A 20,234-nucleotide genomic window follows, 5' to 3' on the forward strand; every position below is an offset into this window, starting at 1 on the left:
ATGACAGCAGCCAGTGCTACACTTAATGCATTGCTATGACAACCATAACACAACCAGTTACACGATGCAGGTGTTAGATGTACAAAAATAAACATACCCATACCATATCTAGTCTATGCCTCTCCAACTCCTGGCAGAGAGAGTTGGCAAAATATTATGGAACAGAAATAATATCCAATACCACAAAGCATGGCGTTTCATAAAGAGAAATACTGAAGGCTTTCATTAAATAGATGTTTGGTAATTAAGCACATTTTAAATATACTCACACACGCCTTGTATTTAAATGCACATAGATGCCCAAGTAAACTCACAGACGCACACACACTCACGCGCACATACACACCTGTCAAATTCTATTCAAGTGAAGTTTGAGGTGAATGGTTTTATTCAGCAGTAACTATTACGTTCAAGAGGCAGAGCAAGGTGGAGTGAATGCCTACCTGGTGTTTGAGGATCTCCGCCTGCTGCCTCCTCAACTCTTTCTCCTTGAAGGCAAGAAAGAGAAGATGAGGGAAAATCAATATGCTTCCATTGTGCCAATATCATGAAAATCACTACAGACTGATGGAATTTCAGCCCCTTTCAAAGGGCAGCTGTAATTATATTGCCAGCTACCACCTAAGTGGATAAGAGCCCACATCATGGTGCGTATGAAATAATCTAACTAATATGATTTTTAATCAAAAAAGATTCCCTGACACATATGTATACATCTGTTTCAAGGGATTTGTCAAAGAAATACAAACATACCTTTATCCGCTTTTCAGCCTCCATTATTTTGGCATTGGCCACTTCTTCCTTCTTTTTCCGTTTGGCCTATGAATAAAGATTAAGGTCAAGAATCACAGAGACAGACACATATCAATCAGTCTCGGGTGAGGGCTTTGCTGCACTTTAACTGATTGTTTGCAGTTTTTTGGTTTGAGCAAAGATTTTAAGCTCCTGAATGCCAGTCAAATTTGTAAAACACAGCGAATGAATAATGTATCTCTTTAACACCTAATTGTAAAAATGTTGAAGCCTCCCGTTAAGAGTGGCTTGTCAACCGTGTCAACTCAAAATTGATTTAGTCCTGCTAAAACACTTTGAAGCTCCCACGGTATAATTGTGTGCGCCTTCATGTGTGTGTGTGTGTGTGTGTGTGTGTGTGTGTGTGTGTGGATAAGCATGCATCTTTGCATGTGTGTGTTTGTGTGTGTCGAAAACTGCACCTTTTTTTTTTCCCTCGACCCACTTATGCTAAACTGTTACTGTTGTCTGAGGAAAAAAAGTATTTTCTGTCCAATTTAAATAAGGTCTGAAGAGGCAGCAACAGCCATTTTAATATTCAACAGCCGTCAACCAAGACCAATTTAGCATTAGTTCCATGTGGAATTATGCCTAAGAAGACACAACTCCCTCCAATGCATGCTGCTGTTCAGTAATGAGCTTTAGGAAGATTAAAACACTATAGACTGAGGGGCTGGAGCTATCCAGGAATGTTCTGCTTAATCAGAGGTGCTGTTGGATCAGATTCTGTACCTCCAAAATTTGCTGCGCCCTGACTTCCTTCTCCATCCGAATCTGCTGAATACGCTTGATCTTTTCCTGTGAAACGAAAAAAAAGAAAACACACCATAATCTCTTAATATTTTAGACTAAAAAACACCCTCAGATAAAATCTCTTCCCCACCACTATATTCCAAAGACACAGCAATAACAGAAGTAATGACGGTAATTTAAAAGCGAGCTTTAAAGCATCACAGAATAACCATTCAGCACTTCCTGCGGTGCACACGGGGGCTAGGTGTGTCGGGACACTTAGATAAGGAGAAAGGGGGGAAAAAGATTTGTCAGCACACACGTAAAGCACACCCACCTGCTGCTTGAGGATCTTGATCTGCTCTTTCTGCTTCCGCCTCTCCTCCGCTGCCATGATAGCTTCAAGAGTCAGAGTCAGTGTTATATTAGTGTCTACAAAATGACCTTCAAAGCTGGGCTGAGAGAATTACATTTGTTAAGGTACATTTATTCAGGAGCTCTCACTGGGATCGTGAATGCATTTTACACAAGAATCCAAGTGATTCTGAGAGCTAGATCAAAACTAAGTCACACAAAAATAAAACAAATCACGCAGACACACTCATCAAATCAATAAAAAACATTATCAAAAAGAATAGAATTGCAGTAAATGCATCGTTTACTGCCCTAAAATGTCAACTACCTCAAATGTTTCAAAGAGGTTACATTATTGAAAAAAAGTTTGAGAATAACTGGCATGCAGTAATAATCAGAACACACAGAAAGCAACCTCTTAATTACAATTTATGATCATCGTATATAGGAATTCTACGAAAATTGTATAAGCATAATGTTTGCAGCTATAAAGATTAGAGCAGAAAACAGATGAAAGCTTGTGCTTTAAAGTGATGAAAATAAATATGAACAAAGGCTGTAAGTACGGTTGTATCCTTGTCCCCAGAGGCCCTGCTGGTTTTTATTCTTATTAAGTGGTTTGAAGTGACCAACTGACTAACAGAAAGAACACCGCTATCATCCTTAAAACACTGAGCTCAACACAAAAAAAACTGGGTTTACCTTGCTGTTTCCGAGCTTCTTTGGCTGCACGCGCCAGTGCCTGCTTTTCCAGTTTTCTCATCAGTTTCATCTGGGTGGCCTGTCGGGCTATTTCTGCACAGAGGGGCAAGAAAGACATTGTCCGTGAGAAATTTCAGGAGAATACCTAAATACTACTGCAGCCTGACCTTGCACATTTGACTGAGATAATTCTTTGGCTTTTGTGAAATTCGGACAAAATTAGGGACAGATACTCGAAACCAATTTTGTAAGGATTAACATACATTTATAAAATGTGACCATTTACATTTAAACAGACAAAAAAGATTAAAATGTTTTTACAAGCCTGGAACTGACTACCAGACAGTTCTGATGACAGTGTAGAAAAGGTTTTACTTTGTTATAACAGAAAATGCAGTTATGTTATTATCAAAGCCAAACAAAAGCCTACTGACATAAAAAAAAGACAGGATAACAATGCCGATTCATCTTGAAAAGTATGTGACTTTCTGCCTAAGAAGTAGGTGGATCTAACAAACAAGCATGATATAAAAAAATGACTTTCAGAATGATTAAAATATGAACCCCTTCTTTAACCTCCTCTACCTGAATAATGGCTGGCTGATTGATGACACACACACACTTGTGACAAACATATTTCAGGGCTCATTTCCTGTGCTAACCTTGAGCCTCTAGTTTGCGCAGGAGTTTGACCTCACTGGGACTGGGGCCCTCGGGCACCAGCGGATCGCCCACATTAGGGGGCCGGCCCTTCCTCCGGCGGGAGCCTTTGCCACCTTCACCCGCTGACTGGCGGTCTGAACTAGAGGGACGACCCCGACGACCTTCCATCGCCAAAATGTGTGGAATTACCTCCTCTTCCTTCAACAGGCTCCACTGTAAACCCTAGAGAGAGAAGAACGTGGCGGTGGAGAGATTGGGCAGGGTGTGGAGAGTTGAACGATATGTTAACATTCGTGATTTTATGTGACTAAGGAATAATTAAGTGATAGTGCATGAGATAAATAAGTTAAATAAAATAGCGTTACATTTTCTATAATAATAATCTGGCTAAACAATGCAATAACTATAAAACTATAAAAGTATTTACTAATCTATCCTTTTTCATCTAGTTTTTCTCTGGCCCCTCATCTCTTTAAGCATTTTCCCTATTCTGCTTCCAATAGTATACACATCCATTTTCTGATGTTATTTCTTTGTAACACAGACACATAGCATGGCATTTATCATTGGTCACCTGTGGAAGTAATGTCAGCTGATTATTACATTTATCCATGCACAGTGAGAGGTCTATGAACTAGGACTACTGAGGGTTTTGGTTGATTCCTATTCATGCCCTGACAGCGACTGCTGCATGATGCTCTGCCTACCGCTAGATGAAAAGATGAACAGGGATCACGAAGAGAGAGAAAGAGAGATGAAAGGCAGTCACCTGGGGTCCTTCTCTGGCTTCATAGAAGTCACCAACCCTTATCTTTGCACTGAAGCTAAAATTATCGCGCGTGATGCCACTTATTCCATTTCTGGATAGATACTACAGAAGAGAAAATAATAATGGCGTTGGTTTAGGCAGAATGGTAAAAAATTGTGAAATTAGCGACATTGAAAAAAGCAACTGGGAAGCACTAGATTGGAGGGAGTCTAAGGTTACAGTGTGTATCTGTGCAGTGCTACTAATCATTATAAAAGCCAGGGGACAAAAAAGAGAGCAAAAGCTCTCAGGAGAGAAAACGGTTGTGACCTTGGGGTGCACAATTCAGGCCCTTTATTATTTATCCATGCCCGTGCTAGGCTTTTCACTGCCGACTGACTAGCAGTGAGTGAATGTTACTGAGTACACATTTTTCTCTATGGACTACTCCACTCAAAGGCAGTTCTGACGATTAGCGTAGTTGAGCTTTTGATGAAACAAACAAAGAAGATTATAGACTATAATGCACCGTACAAATGGGGCCAAAGCTGTGCATCCCAACACTAACCATTAATCATTTTTGGGGGGTTGGGGTGGGGAAGGTGGGGGGTTGGGGGGTGGGGAGAGGGGAGAGGTGAAAAAAGTGGCATAAGAAGTGGATCTAAGAAGATCATCTCAGACTATTGGGGTCACAGAAAGTGGGGTGGGGGTGGAGGGCAGCTGGAGCGATAGCATAGGCGACATATCCTGATACAGAAGCATTTGTTTGAGCGATGTGGATAAGAGCATTGTTGCAAGTATTAGCAAAAATATCCCTCAGTAATAAATTATTAACCATTCCGCCCACATTGACTCCCACTTTAATCCCAGACTGCTCGTCTGTGTGCCTCGTAACATTTGCTTCTGTATCGCGGGTGTAGCCTACACTGCAGCGCTGTGAGGCCGTGGTACCTTCATCACATCTGGGTACTGTCTTAGTTTCTTGCCACAGGGGGCGTAGTACGCCACCTCGCCCTGTGACCGCCCAGCCACTGATTTGATTCTGGTTTCTCTCCGCCACCTGGGTTTTTTGAGAAGGAAGCAATAACACGGTTGTTCAGAAAAAAACAGGGTGTCGTACATTTGTGAGCAAGCACGGATGTGAGCACTCTGAAGGGGAATCGCTTCCATGATAGGTGTCTTTCTCTCAGCCTCTTGTACATACCCCAACTCCAGAGGTATCATCAACTCTTTCTCATCCATCACCCTCTTCCTCTTCCCTAAGCCTGTGGAGAGACAAGAGATCAACCATCAATTTGTCAGCACAACCTACAGCTGGAGACCTCACACACATGGAGTAGCAGCAGTCAAAGCGCCTGAACTCACCAGTAATAACACCTGGCAGGTAACCAAGAACATACACGTGTATGCACACTGGCCTTAAAAAAACGCATTTACCAGCCTAATGTGACCACAGAAGTTAAATACACGCTCAATTCTCTAGGCTGCCATTTTGAAATCATAAAAACTAAAATGCCAAGCCCGATATGCACGAACAGAGGAGGGAATTTACATTGTTTGGTAATGTCTGATGAACAGTGTAAAACTAATTATAGAAGAGGAAAGACTGGAAAATCTACTTGGATTATTGCCGGCAAACTACACATATCTTATTTTCTCTGATCTGGGTAACCTCTCTGCATTGAAAGAAGGCAGACGCTAATCCTGTTGCTGTGCCAAACAAGTTGTCAGGGCCCTTAGGCATGCCCCTACAGGACCTGAGAGCTCCGGTTAGTCCATGGCAACCAACCGCCTTCTTCCTGCCTCCCTAAAAGTAACAACCCCTCTACATCTGAGGATGATGGGTTATTATGTTATTCATGAGCAGAGGCCTTGTTAACAAAGCACAACCTCTGCTGTTTGATATAGCTTTTTTGTGGTGCTGTATAGGCCTGAGAGATTCAATTAAATATGCTGTTCACAATAGGACTTTAAAAAGACAAGAGTAGTAACAGAAGTCACCCAATTTGCTCTTTTACTTGAATTAACTCCTAACTTCTTACAACCCTCCTGTCATTCTCTTCTGCAACACGTCACAATCAAAGCTACATTTTTAAAACTGTTTGTCATAGGAGATCCTAATAAAACCATCCTTCATCTCTTATTGTTTTAAACACTTTCTGCGCACAGATTTGAAAACCATTACCTAATGGAGAGGCTAGGCTGTAGGAGGAAGAGCCTGGGGAGCTGTGATAGGCCAAGGCACTGGAGCTGGTGACAATGGTGGGAGTCTTGATGACCTGTAGGTTGAGAGGGGAGCAGCTGGTGGCGGTGTGATTGGTTGAGGTGTTCAGTAGTTCTGGGCCTTTGGTTAGCCTGCGAGGAGTCATCTCCTTTTTGGATGTCCCAGACGGCAGCAGCTTTAACTCCTTCACTTTCTTCCCGGAGACATCACTGTCTGAGTTGCTGTCAGACTCTGAAATGGGAGTACAGAGCAAAGTGGAGTAAGGATCCATTAAGTCATTTTTGGGGAAAAAAGTACAGAACAGTTCCAGCCTCTCGGTTGGGAGGATTTGCTGCTTTTCTTTATCTTATGTGATAACGTTTTTAGGTTTTAGACTTGGACTTTGGGAAATTGTTATGTCCCTTCTATCACAATTTTGACACTTAATAGACCTGATAATTATTGACTAATCAAGAAAATAATTAGAAGAGTATTTGATAAATTAAAGGATTGTTAGTTGCAGCATTGGTGTGAATATCTTAATGACCAGCTCATTTTTAAACTGTAAAAGTAACATATACTGCTGGCCATGGAAGAAACATACCTGACAGACTATCATCTGAGTCCTCTTCATCCTCCTCCTCCTCCTCCTCAAGGTCGTCATCCTCATCATCATCGTCATCCCCCGAGTCGTCAGATTCCTTGTTAGCCGGGAGACCGGCTGTGGGGTTACATGTCCCAGGGATCCCCATTCCGGGAATTCCCACTCCAGGGATACTCACTCCAGGAATCCCGATCCCGGGCTCTCCTCCACGAAACAAATCTACTAGAGATTGTACCAGATGGTTCTGAGAGAAGCCTTTCCAGGCAGCTAAAGGGTCTGCCTGACCCTGTATCTGTCCCTGTCCCTGACCCTGTCCCTGTCCCTGTCCCTGTCCCTGTCCCGGTCCCAGCCCTGGTGTCTGTGCCTTACCCTTGGGGGTCTTGTTCTTTCTAGATCCATGGCCTGTGGCATGGGGTGAGGTAGTGGAGGGCTGTGACTGAGGCCCAGCCTGGGCAGTTGCTTGGGTCCTGCTCGCCCCTGTGCTCAGATTGACAGGCATCGACCCCGCATCGGAGTCGCACTGAGGGGACTTGCCTTGAGAGGCAGAGTCCTTGCGAGGTTTGGTGATGAGGGCCAAAGGTGCGTCCTGAGTGATGCTTTGGATGACTCCATTGGGGTGATGGGGTTCGGGGAGCCCCAGCAGGGCACTCGAGAGGAAGAGGTTGGAGTGATTGTTCTGGGGTGGAGGAGGCGGAGCGGGTGGCAGCGGCGATGAAGACAGAGACGTCCTCTTGGGAGACTTGTTTGGACCTTGCTGCTGCTTCTTTAGCTCAGCTGGGAATGTCTGCCCTTGGGACATTAGAGTCTGGGAATAGAGGAGGAGCAGAGAGGGAGAGAACAAGGAGAGGCAGGGAGTCAACGGGAGGGAGGGAGAGGGAGAGGCAGAATGGGAGGAACAAAGAAAGGTTAGGAAAAAAATTAGAAAAGAAACAGGACAAAGTGGAGTTGCTCTAGCTGTCGGTTCGCATCACTGTTGATTGTTTGAGCAGGTGACAAAACTACAATGCTGAACACTGGTACAGTTAGCTGTGTCTAAGCCCCTTTCTGGGAAACAAAAAGAACATAAATGCAATAACCAAAGGCATTGTACTCGACCAAATTCAAAAAAAAAGAGACTCTTGAGTATCTCTCTGAAATTAGAATTACTTTGTCTGCGAATTTGAAAAGCTCCATCGTCATTATCATCATGCAGCTGGGCATGTTTGGCTTTTTTTACACTGATGACAAGTTTGGTTCAATCTGTGTTTAAGCAAAGGCAGGTTAGACTTTAATGTTGCACTTTCAACTGCATGTGATATGAAGTGAAACAAATCAATTTCACAGACCATGAAATACAGTAACAGTGCTGAAACCACAGGGGGAATTTAGCTCGTTGTAAACTTCCCTATACTGGTAGAACAGGAAAGGGGAAATGATTTTCACAGAATAAGCTGATCTTAAAAGGTTTAGCTTATTGATTATTGTGCTGCCATTCATATTTCATCTGAAGAAAGGGAATTTGTGTCGTAAAGGCAAAGAAAAATGTCAATTTTTTATACCATTTCATCTGAGCCGATGAAAAGCATTAATAATACAGCAGTCTGTGTGCAGACACAATGTGTGCTTCTGAATGGTAACGAAACTAAAATCATTAACCATTTTATCAACACGCTAAACTTTGCAGCGGTAGAGCAATCACTGTGTAACCACTGTTAATCAGTCAAACCGGTAAAACACATAGAAAACCAATATAAGGATCATAGAGCTGAATAAGCTAAATATGAAAGGAAGTTAGATCTTGATACAACATATAAGATGTTAGACATAAATAAATCAGTACAGTGCATTACACAATCTAAAGTAAAAACTTTAGAGTAAAAGTTGGTAAGATACCACACTACCTTGTGTTTACAGCATTTACTTAAAGGCTGGAGTATGTCAATGGCAAATGATTGCAGAATGCATGTTTTTAACATTCCTAATGTCTATTACACAATAGTAATTACCCATGTATACAAATATAGTTAAAACTACAGTAGACAATGACAAAACATTCACTTATTCACAGAAACTCTGGACTGTCATGAGCATGTATGAATATAAAGTTCAAATATCTTATATGTCTAGATGTTTTTTCAATGTCCAACAGTTTACTCAAACAAGTACTGCCTCCTAAATCAACTATACAAAACAAAGATTCTCTCTGATGTCCAACTACAGTTGTTAAGAGTTTGCTGGGGGCCATGTTATAATTTTTAAAAAAGGCCCAGTGTCTTGTGGATAGAATTTTTTTGTAACAGACAATGATTATATTTTAAAATTCAGTTTGAAGCCTTAATAGCAGCAGTCCTCTGGCTGTCCACGGGTTTCTTGGATTTTTTTTGTTAAAAACATGTGGTAAAAAGCCATCAGATTAAAAGGGGTGCTGGTTATGGAGAGGTATTGAAGATGGAAAACAAAAAATCGAACTGCGCACTAAGCTCCAGTGGATAAATTCATTCCTGTCAATTTGATAGGAATTACTTTGCTCGCTAAAAGTGACTTTGCAGTTACATTTATCTCATCTATGTCTCACAGCATATTGTGTACATGCAAAATAATGTGTGTCTTTTAGGTGGATATGGTAAAACTGGCAGTATTCAACTGCTGTTATCAGGGTTGCTTACCTGTTTAAGCCTGAACTCACTGATCTGCGCAAGAGAAGCTTCCAGCTGTTTCCTTTTGTTGGATTTGGCAGAGCCAGGAACAGCGCGCCTAGGTGGCTTCAGAGAGGACTTCTGGGAGCTTCTCACAGATGAGGTCGAACCAAAGGGTTTTGGGGAGGTAGGCAGCGGGAGAGTCGAGCGGGGTGGAGAGGGCACAGAGAGAGGCTTAGGGGAGGAGCAGAGGGAGAGGGGCAGGTGCTGGGGGGAGGAGGAGGGCAGCAGTTTGGGAGGTTTGGGAGAGGCATTGCTGGAGCGGGCCTTTGGAGATGTGGTGAGGGCTATGGGGGAGGAAGACGGTGAGAACTCCCGGCGGGGCTGAGAGAGGAGTGCCAGGGGCTTTGAGTTGGCAGCCAGGCCTGTGGACTGGATCACACTGAAGTGCTGCTGTGGCCCCTCTGTCCGGGACCTGGAGCTGTGCAGGGCCAGCGGCGAGGTTTGGGACAAGGCAGGAGGGGAGGCAGAGCAGGGGAAGGGCACAAGGTTTGGGGGGTTGGAGGAGACCTTGTGGGACTTGGTGTCTTTCTTGTCATGGGGTTCCCCAGAGAGTGGTCTGTTAGCCTTTGTAGTTCCAGTGTTTGGTATCAAAACCTTGGGAGGAAATGAAATAAAGAACTGTTAAAACATAGCTTCAAGGTGAGCGCATTCAGTGGAATTCATTCAACATGTTGGAGATCATTTAGCTGGCATCCTACTTTGCAATCGCAAAAAAAACAGATTCCATTGTCTCTGTATATTTATTCAAGAATACGTCAGTAAGTCAATAATAAGTAAAAAAAAAAAAAAAAAATACTTTTACTCTAGTTTATCTATGTTACCTTTGTTTTCTTCTTTGTCCGCTTCTCAGAGTCTGATAATTCACTCTGCTTGTCCTCCTCTTCGTCATCCTCGTCGTCATCATCGTCGTCTTCGTCATCCTCTGCCAGGTCTTCCAGATCACTGCTGAGGGAGCCGTCACTTGAGCTGTCCGAGGAAGTGCCTGACTCACTGTTGCTTGCCACACAAGTGTCTGCTGGCTTCTTCCGTTGCTTCTGAGTTGAGAGGGACAATAAGCAAGAATCAGTCTCGCTGTATAATGCATTACTTGTGCATTTCATGTCACTTATTTTAAAACTGAGGGATAAACACATCTTTCTACTGACCTTCTCTTTAGTTTTGTGGATGGGCTTGTCCACCAACTCTGCTGGATTGCTCTGAGGGCTGCTACGGTGACTGTTAGAAGGATCTAAATTTTTGGTGGGCTTAGTTGATGCGTGGACAGGAGCCGGACTGGCAGAAAAGATCCCTGATTGTGTGGTGGGAGGACAGACCCCGCTGCCGTTTACTGCCCCATTCACCCCTAGAAACACAAAGACAGATCTTGCGTATTAATAATCAGCTCCATCTTTTCTGGGAACTTTGCTACGCCAGATAATGAAATATCTGGAACTAACTGCAGAATGGAACAGGGCTAATAAAAATATTGATTTATACGTGTATCTCATCAAACATGCTGGCTGCGCAAGGCACAAGTCCAACATGACTGGTTTACATAATAAAAGATAAATTAAAAGATACGGTGAAATTAAAAGAGTGCAAGAAACAGAGATTACGAGAGGGAACACAGGGGGAAAGAGGGGGAGAGAGAGGTTGACAGAATCACTAAGTGAGTGCTGAAAGTCATTAAATCCGTCTTAAACAGGAGAAATCTCATCATGGGACAAAGTGGATTTAGTTTGTGCAAGAAGAAGACACATAGATAGAAACAGTGGGAGAGCGGAGACAAAAAAACCTCTTAGAAAAGTAATCAATTAATTCACATACTTCAACACTCACGTAACAAATATGGTACTACTATATGGTTATGTTGATGTTTCAATTAAAACAAATGGAAATGTTCCTTTTTCACCTGCTTCTCTCCTGTTATAACTATAAAAATAACCAGTTTTCTGTGTTTACGCATTGTAACTGTGAGGATCAATGAATGGGTCTTCAGAGTAACGCTGTACCTTTAGGTGGGGCATGGCTGTTCTTGCTGGGCATCCTGATCTGAACGGGACTGGCGCTGTGGTTGGGCTGAATGTGAGGGCTGAAGAAGGGAGGGAAGCTGATGAAAGAGGGGAGAAAGGCAGCAGCTCCCCGTCCGTGGGCTTCAGCAGCTCGCCACCACTCTGTTTGAGGGGAGAAGAGAGGAGAGGAGAGGAGAGGAGAGGAGAGGAGAGAATTAATGATGCATTCCCATTAAGTCAATTGAACCTAAAATTCAAAAGTCCTGGACTTACCAGAGAGAGCTCCTAGCTGGGGGTGGGCAGCCAGAGCAGCTGACATGCCCAGGGAACCCAGGCCTCCAAACTCGGGCCTGCCTGCTCCGGCAGTGTAGATGGCTCCGAAGGCTGGGTGGTTGACCAGAGGGAAGGCACTTGACAATGTTGAGCCAATAAAGGGCTGCTCTCCTGCTGCCCCAAACAGACGGCCTGAGAGAGATCCAGACCAAGCAAGACGTGTTCAAATGTTTTCAAATGAAATGTAATATAGAATAAATAGCTGTGTACAACAACACACTGGGCATTTTATTAGTGGTAGTTGTTAGTATTTAATAGCATTCTGTTGTTTACAGCTACTGTTTCAGTTTAGTTACTGATAAAACAGTCCTATACCACAGGATTAAATGATGATTTCATTTCATTCATGATTGTGAACTCTAGTTTCTAAAAATACACCCTTCTGACTTTATTTTAATACTTGTACATATTTAAAAAAAACCTTTCCTTCCATTAAGTGCAATTTCAACATTTTCATACAGTTGATATGACAGTTGTTTATTGCACCTTTAGCACAACTCATTGCCCTACTGTTAGTTTTGTACATATTTATTTGTGCAGAGTGAGAACGCTGTTCGCAAATTGCCTCGCTGAGCTCTTTTCATGTGAGGACCGTCAGGGTGTAAAAACTAGATTTTAACAGCTGTTGAAAGTGTCGCTTCTTATCCACCTGACTGTAGAAGAATTAAATACCAGAGACGTTTTCTATTTGTGTAAGAATTAACTTCAGATTTAGCTTTCACTGAGTGCACACTGCAGCTCATTTTAAAGGGCAGCCGTACTGTTTCTGAGCCTGACAGACTGACTTTACAGTAAAACATTCACATTTATATCACAGGGCATTCTGTCATAATCCAATTTCAGCACACATGTTTGTGTATTGATATTTTTTCAGTTTAGACTGTATCGGAAAATGCTGCGCTGTGGCAAAGACTGCATGGTGTCGGTGATAAAAAAAAGAAGTGTGTGCATAAGGTGTAAAAAGAGAACCTCTTCCTATCCTTTTGCCATTCAATTTCAGCCCAGAAGAATACTTCATCAACATCATCATCTTCTAGCGTTTTTCCTGAGCACAATCATTTCTGGCAGGGGCGACTGCCACGTATTACCTCCTCCCAGAGTCAGATGCAATTTGGTGTGAGCATATTTCATGCAAATTCAATTTCTATTCCAGAAAAAAGGAGAGCAAGCCTGTTTGATGCCTCTGCATAAGCCAGGTAATACACATGCAAAAAAAAAGAAGAAGAAGAAAAAAAAGTGATGACTGAAGAAAAGGAAAGCGTCGTGCACGGTGTAGATGAAAATGTCAAACTGCTATACACTTGCACACACAACAGAAATGTAAAACAGAGTGACACCGGCGCTCAGTGTTTTCTGAACTAATGCAGTCTGGGATGTAATTATCCAGAGGGAGACTTTACACAGTGGGGGCAGGTATGTTTGCTCTACTGAAACACTGACGAAGACCGTCAATGAACAGGATTCTGCAGATGCATTTTGGAGACTCATTTTAAGTGAGAATCAAACTGTTTGTAGATAATGTGGCGAGAAAACGCAGCCCTACCGGCTCGCCAGCAGTTTGACGTATGAGAGTAAAGCCCTTTGTGTTGGCTTCAAGGCCCCTCTCCACCACAAGACAGCAAAATCTGCCTTTTGAATGTCATTAGAATATGCTGAATATGTAGGGCCCGCCTTGGCAGCGTCAGCTAGCCGGATACGAAGATAAACGACTGCAATGCAACCCCCAGAAAGGCCAGCCACAGCATCCACGTATGCCTGGGGTGCCCACCCCCCCCCCCCCACACACACACACACCCCTCTCCTCTCTAGGCATCTGCAAACGCCTTTTCAATATTAATGCAGGCTTCCAGAAGGCGAATAATTAAATCTACAAAATTTGAAGCGAGAAAGAAGCAGGGGAAAGACATACCTAGGATTACCTGCTCTCTCTCTCTCTCTCTCTCTCTCTCCTCCTCACTCTGTCTCTGTCTCTCTCTCTCTCGCCCTCTTTCTCATTCTGTTTCAATCCTTCCTCCACTCTGACAAACTGCACCGCCTGCTTTTTTCATGTTTGGATGCTGCCGAAGGGGGATTAATTTGTTGTTTGTTGCAGTCAATCAAATTTCCACAGACAGATTTAAGTTAATTGCATCCGTGAGTTGATCCCAGAAGAAGAGAGTGCTACAAGCGCCGATCAGCCTTTATTCTCCAAGTGATATCCTCATCAATGACACACGCGTGCACAACACACACACACACACACACACACACACACACACACACACACACACACACACACACACACACACACAATGAGTCCGTGCTCATTTATATGTTCTTCAGATTTTTTTTTCTTAAGTGTTATTGGCACGTGAGCAAAGGACCTTGAGTCAAAGCCTTCACAGTCTGTGATGAAACTCTGTCGCTGCAATACGTAATTACGGATGGTACCTGCTTGCACAATGCACTTGACATATTCTTGTTGAGAATGTTTGTCCTTTTAATTATAATAATTGAAGGGGAAAGCGAAAGGAATACTTATTTGTGAATATATTTGTGTATACATAGAGTATATATGTTTGCATTACAGTCCACTAAATGAACAAGGTATGACATGGAAAAGAACTGGCTTGCCTACAAATACCCACATAGCGCAGCAGAAGTTCCGAGCTAACAGCCTGCCTCTCAGCATTTCATTTGACGCTCAGTCCAAAATCGCTTATCTAGAAAATCTGAGCGCACATAATGGCACAGAGGGATAAGAGGGATGTATAATGCATAAGGAGGAGATGCTCCTAATGGCTCCTTCTTTGGGGCAACACTGAGGAGATGGAGGACAAAACTAGGAGCTTTATTTTGCTCTCTCCTTCTTCCTCTTCTCGTAACAGACAGAAAACACAACAATCAGGGAGAATAGGCCGTTCCCTGCTCCGCACAATCTTGGTTTCTGTGCGTGGATGTCTCTCTGTGTGTGTGTGTGTGTGTGTGTGTGTGTGTGTGTGTGTGTGTGTGTGTGTGTGTGTGTGTGTGTGTGTGTGTGTGTGTGTGTGTGTGTGTGTACAGCAGGCTTATGAAAAAACAGCAAGACATTAAGAAATGAGGAGAAGGAGAGCAAATGATTCACTCGCTCTCACAAGGGATATCTGGAAAAGCACACAGAGATACAAACACAAACACACAAACATACACACTCCTCTTTGCCTAATGGCTTTGACCAATACATAGAAAAGAGGCTGGAAGCTGGACAGGGCTGACTAGACACTGAGTGGCTGACAAATGTTAAATCATGCAGGCAGAAGGTCTCTCTCTCTCTCTCTCTCTCTCTCTTTTTTCTCTCTCTCTCTCTCTCTCTCTCACACACACACACACACACACACACACACACACACACACACATATGCATGCACAAGTGTCGTGCTGAGCCTGACTCTGAGGCAGCTGGAGCCGGAGAGCTGAAGGTTGTCAGGAGACATGGCGAAGCATGTGTGTGTTTCTCACACAAAAGAGCCCCCTAATTGTTTGGGATTCATTAATGCAGCAGCTTTTCAATTGCAACCCAAGCTGTCAAAAAAAAAAAAAAAAACCTTGTAGCTGGGAGAGAGGTGTATTCACACAGGCTGCAAAATAACTGTATAATTAATACGGGAGGAAACTCATTTTTCATGGTAAGGAAATGAAGAGGATTGTGAATGCTATCGGGACATGAAGGTGACCATATTTGGCATGTTTTTTATGGTTACATGGAAACTGTTTGCAATGTGCGCTGGTATTTTTATTTATTTTTTGTCTCTCTTCTGTACATGTGCTTTTGGAAGAGACAGAAGATCGACGGAGGGAGAAAAAGTTGTTTCTTACCAGAGGTGCTGAGGGTGGATCCCAGTGCTGAGGGGCTCGGGGCCAGGCTGCTCTTAGAGTGGGGAGCAGGGGATGGTGAAGAGGACGAAGAGGAGGAGGAGGAGGAAGAGGCCGCAGGGGAGGAGGTGCGAGCAGCAGACAGGGTGGGCGCAGGGGAGGCCAGCCGCTCTCCAGACTCCATATCTGTCAAACACAATCCAATCAGCGGGGTTACAATAGCAAAGCACACCCGCCTGAACACTCACAAACACACGCGCTTTGACACACACACACACACACACACACACACACACACACACACACACACACACACACACACACACACACAAATGCATATTGTCACACCTACACAACGTGTTCATGCAAGCGCACGCACGCTCACACACATCTCCTGACACTTTTCCTTTCACATCTCACTTCCCCTGAACAATATTTCTATTTAGCCATGCTCACTGGCTCCCAGCCTCCATTGATTCTATATGGGGTAAGAAGGAGGATGACGTCTTTAAGGACTCTGATACCGGACAACAAAGCACATTTGGATGCAAGAAAAAAATGCCAGTGCTGAGAATGAGTTCTGCATCAGAACTTCACTTTTTTTTGACCGAGAACTCGAAGTTTGGGAAGACTCAAAAAGCTAACTGTTTCACTTTTTATTTTTGTCATTCTCTCAAACAAACTCACACACACGCTCACACACACACACACAGATCTGTGTTTATCAACCGGGATCCCTTTACAACTCCTTGATGAAAAAGAATTGCATTTAAATTTTAAGAGCTCTTTGTGGCCTTTAAAGACAACATTTCTCCCCGAGTCCTTTCAGTTTCAACAAGAACTAAATGGAGAGGCTTTTAGATGATGGGTGCATTAACCAAACACGGTAGCGTTCCATTATCAGTCTCACAGAGTCACCGTGCCAGCCATTATCATCCAACCAACAGCATAAAACCTCACAAGAAACATTTGGCCATTCTGCATCCTAATATTTTACTGACATTATTCAACTTCAATCCGCTTTGGTTACAACTGAGAACACAATGCGGCTGTGCCCACACAGCCACTAACTTGTGCAGCCAAAATAAATACCAAACAGTTTCAAAACACATGAATTTGCACACACACACACACACACACACACACACACACACACACACACACACACACACACACACACACACACACACACACACACACACACACACACACACACACACACACGTGTGAAAGCAGACTTACACATTTCAGCCCCCACTGCAGACAGACACACACAAAATCACCTCCCCTGTCTATCACATCAACCTGACTGTTTTTTTTCTCCCCTCTTCTCCTTTTCCATATCCCTTTGCCTGACACTAATCCAGGACTGAAAATCCCCTTCAAAAGCACAGTTTGCAGATTGTGTTTTACAGGCAGGCTTTGTTATTGTGTCATTACACATAAACAGTCTCTGCCTCCATCTCTCTTTCCTTCCCTCTCTCCTGCCACCCTCCCTCCCTTCCTCCCTCTCTCCTCTGCAGTGGGAGCAGAGCCACTGATTAAATCTCTGAGACAAAAGCTGCTATCCTCTGAATATCAAGTATCAGCCTTTCGCCAGGAGCAACACTGACAAGAGAGAGGGAGAGTGGGAGAGAGGGAGAGAGAGAGAGAGAGAGAGAGAGAGCGAGAGGCGCGGATGACAAGAAAACCTGCTGCAGTCCACGGGGAGGAGGCTGGTGTGCCACCGGACTTGGGCAGCCATGACTGCCATTGCTGCAGTGTAAAGATGGTGGTTGTGTAATTATGAGCAAGGTCAAAGGTCCTTCCAGTGGCCTCTCGTGCGTGATGACAGGATGTGGGTTAAAGAGCCAAATTATCATCCTGAACGGTAAATGAATGAACGTTACACATTAGTTGCAAGAATAAAAGTCCGGCTGTGTGAATATGTTTTATTGTAATCTTATCCAAAAAGCTGCTACCTCTCTGCCACATTTTGTTGCATGAATGGCTGTCACACTGTGTGCTCTTTCACTCCGGCTGTCACCCTTTAAATGTCAGGTTAGGGTGAAGAAAAAAACAAAAATGGATTTTTTCTGTGCGTGATTCCGACAATTTTTTGTTAGTATCATTAGAAGTGTGATGAAAATGGAGAGGAGCTGTGGCCCTTCATAATTATCATAATGCACACGAAAACAAAAGGCTCGTGTCTCAGAGGACGAGCAAGCTTATGTGGTGTCAGCTGGTAAGTGAAGCGCATCATTCCCTACCTTTTCACGGGGAGGGAAAAAAACAGAGGGACAGGGAGAGCAAGAGATAGCGAGATTGAGGTGGAAAAAAGGATAAGAAAGACAATTCACTCTGATTTTGTTGTTTGGGGGGGAAGAAGAAGAAGAAAAAAAAGACAGAAGAAAGGAAAAGAGTGGAGAAGATGAAGGACAGGCTGTAAACCATTCCTGTCGTTTCTCAATATCTGCACTTAATGTCTCGCCTTGTCAAAACGTGATGATGTGAACAGAATTGATTTCCCCCCTAACAAACAACAAAAAAGCAATCCCTCCTTTGCAGAGGTGTAAAGCAGAGCTACCCTCCCCCTCATCTCCTCTCATCTCTCACAATCTCTCAAAGGGCCTCTTTCTGGGATGAGAGATGGAGAGGGGAAGGACAGCAGGGGGAGAAAAAAACCGACTGCGCCGCGAGTCCATCTTCCTCCGACAACTACAAACTGATCACTTAGCGCAATTAAATCTAATAACAATAATAAGATTGAGCCTAGCAATGCACCACCAAATGCACAGCCACAACAATGATTGCAACAATAATGGAGCGCCAAGGTATTTAAGGATCCAATCCTGACTTAATTATGAGAAATTAAAATGGATTTAGCATCAGAATTAGCTTGATTTTATAGGTAATTAACGGCAAACCACAGTAGCGGTATAAGGCGAGCGTTATAATCTCCGTGAACGGCTAAATCAATTTGACTTGAACAACGGCAACCAATCAACGCGGAGCGGTGCAAACAGAAACAGCAGGTCCCGCAGATGCAAGGAGAGGGAGAATTTATGCTAATGGCTGAACTATGATTTATAAGATGTGTTCCAGCGGCGGATTCAGAGTCACGTCCACAAATACTCCACAGCACCCAGCTGTCAGCGCATGCAGCTAATAGTGGCTGGATGCAGCGGCCCTTCAGGAGATAGTGTAGCTATAAACAGCTCTGCGGTTTTATGATTGCATGTGGCCTTCATATAGGAGCCCTCACACGTCAGTATCATCTGAAAGGAGGGCAGGATGGTATAAAGGAGGGATGGAGTGCGTGCATTGGATGGTGGCGTAATGGCCTGTGCTGCTTGGTATGTAGCCTTACATCATGCACATGTTTCGTGGTGTTGTGTGTCCGTGTGGCGCATACATGCAATGGTGCTTGGTTACGCGGGCCGTAGTTTTACTAAAGACTGCCAATACATGTGGCTATAGAAGTGTGTGAGTGTGTTTGTGTGTTTTGTGTGTGTGTGTGTGTGTGTGTGTGTGTGTGTGTGTGTGTGTGTGTGTGTGTGTGTGTGTGTGTGTGTGAGTGTGTGTGTCACAGCCTCAAACTATTCAACCCCCTGTGTGTCTCACTCCTGCCCCTTTCCTCCGCGCCCCTTCAACACACACGAGAAACACTTCAACACACACAACACACACACACACACACACACACACACACACACACACACACACACACACACACACACACACGTACACACAGTAACAGATGGCTGATACTAACTGAGATAATCCGCCAACAGAGTCATCAGCATGGATCAGTGGTAATCAGAGTGTGGACACAATGTCTCTTCTCCAGCCGTAATGGAAGGAGCGCCTGGCGCAAGTGAAGGGAAATGCATTATTCCCCATGATGCCCTGACCCCATTCAAAGACACACGGTGGCTCCCAGCTCTCGCTCTCTTTCTTTTTCTCTCTCCTCACCGCGGCCGACAAAGACTGTACCGTCGCATGCTTTCCCTAACATTCCCTCTCTCCTGCGGATCTCGTACTCCCCGCCTTTTTATTGTGATCTGCAACTGTGTCAAACGCAGACCTTTATTTAGCTGCGTGCTGCTCCGAGCAGCTAACAAGAGAAATGTCAACATAGTAAGTGTGTCATGATGAAGGTTGCTGGTGAAGAAGAGGATCGGAATGAGTAAGCCACCATTAGCACTTCTTGTTTAATCAGCGTACAATAGTCATTGCTTTTCTTCTTCTTTTTTCTCCTTTTTTCTTCTTTGCTCTGAACAAACATATTGACTTGTTTTTATTTTACCGCTTCCAGTAAATAACAAGGTTCTTTCTGAGAATTGATTGTATCTTGTATCCAGAAGCTCCTCTGGTTACCAGGTGACAAACTGTCAGTCAGTTCTCATGAATCACTCATTACTGAATGGCACTTCACACACACACACACACACACACACACACACACACACACACACACACACACACACACACACACACACACACACACACACACACACACACACACACACACAGAATGCTACTTTCAGTTGCAGTTGTGTTTGTGAAAGTGAGAGCACTGACACTGACTCTGAATCAGCAACAATATTAGTTTTTTTCATTT

The 20,234-nt window shown here is 43.7% G+C and overlaps 1 protein-coding gene across 17 annotated transcripts in view; it reads right to left on the reverse strand.

Annotated features, from left to right (window-relative positions):
* The window catches only part of baz2ba (bromodomain adjacent to zinc finger domain, 2Ba), a 66,231-nt gene that overhangs the window by 13,403 nt on the left and 32,594 nt on the right, over positions 1–20,234 (reverse strand). For 5 of the 17 annotated variants that reach the window (XM_054607557.1, XM_054607516.1, XM_054607541.1 and 2 more), the window contains exons 3-20: positions 15,635–15,817; positions 11,741–11,932; positions 11,468–11,629; positions 10,622–10,818; positions 10,298–10,510; positions 9,444–10,070; positions 6,799–7,603; positions 6,177–6,446; positions 5,196–5,256; positions 4,943–5,051; positions 4,013–4,114; positions 3,243–3,465; positions 2,581–2,673; positions 1,862–1,923; positions 1,525–1,590; positions 754–819; positions 444–488; positions 98–130 (exon numbers count right to left, since the gene is read on the reverse strand). In XM_054607557.1, the coding sequence (XP_054463532.1) occupies positions 98–130; positions 444–488; positions 754–819; positions 1,525–1,590; positions 1,862–1,923; positions 2,581–2,673; positions 3,243–3,465; positions 4,013–4,114; positions 4,943–5,051; positions 5,196–5,256; positions 6,177–6,446; positions 6,799–7,603; positions 9,444–10,070; positions 10,298–10,510; positions 10,622–10,818; positions 11,468–11,629; positions 11,741–11,932; positions 15,635–15,815 (3,507 nt within the window). In that variant the 5' untranslated portion in view covers positions 15,816–15,817. The remainder of the gene's footprint in view (positions 1–97; positions 131–443; positions 489–753; positions 820–1,524; positions 1,591–1,861; positions 1,924–2,580; positions 2,674–3,242; positions 3,466–4,012; positions 4,115–4,942; positions 5,052–5,195; positions 5,257–6,176; positions 6,447–6,798; positions 7,604–9,443; positions 10,071–10,297; positions 10,511–10,621; positions 10,819–11,467; positions 11,630–11,740; positions 11,933–15,634; positions 15,818–20,234) is intronic. The other 12 variants (XM_054607615.1, XM_054607598.1, XM_054607515.1 and 9 more) reach the window with 6 other exon arrangements.

The sequence above is a fragment of the Anoplopoma fimbria genome, chromosome 2, assembly GCF_027596085.1.
Source record: "Anoplopoma fimbria isolate UVic2021 breed Golden Eagle Sablefish chromosome 2, Afim_UVic_2022, whole genome shotgun sequence".
NCBI lineage: Eukaryota > Metazoa > Chordata > Actinopteri > Perciformes > Anoplopomatidae > Anoplopoma > Anoplopoma fimbria.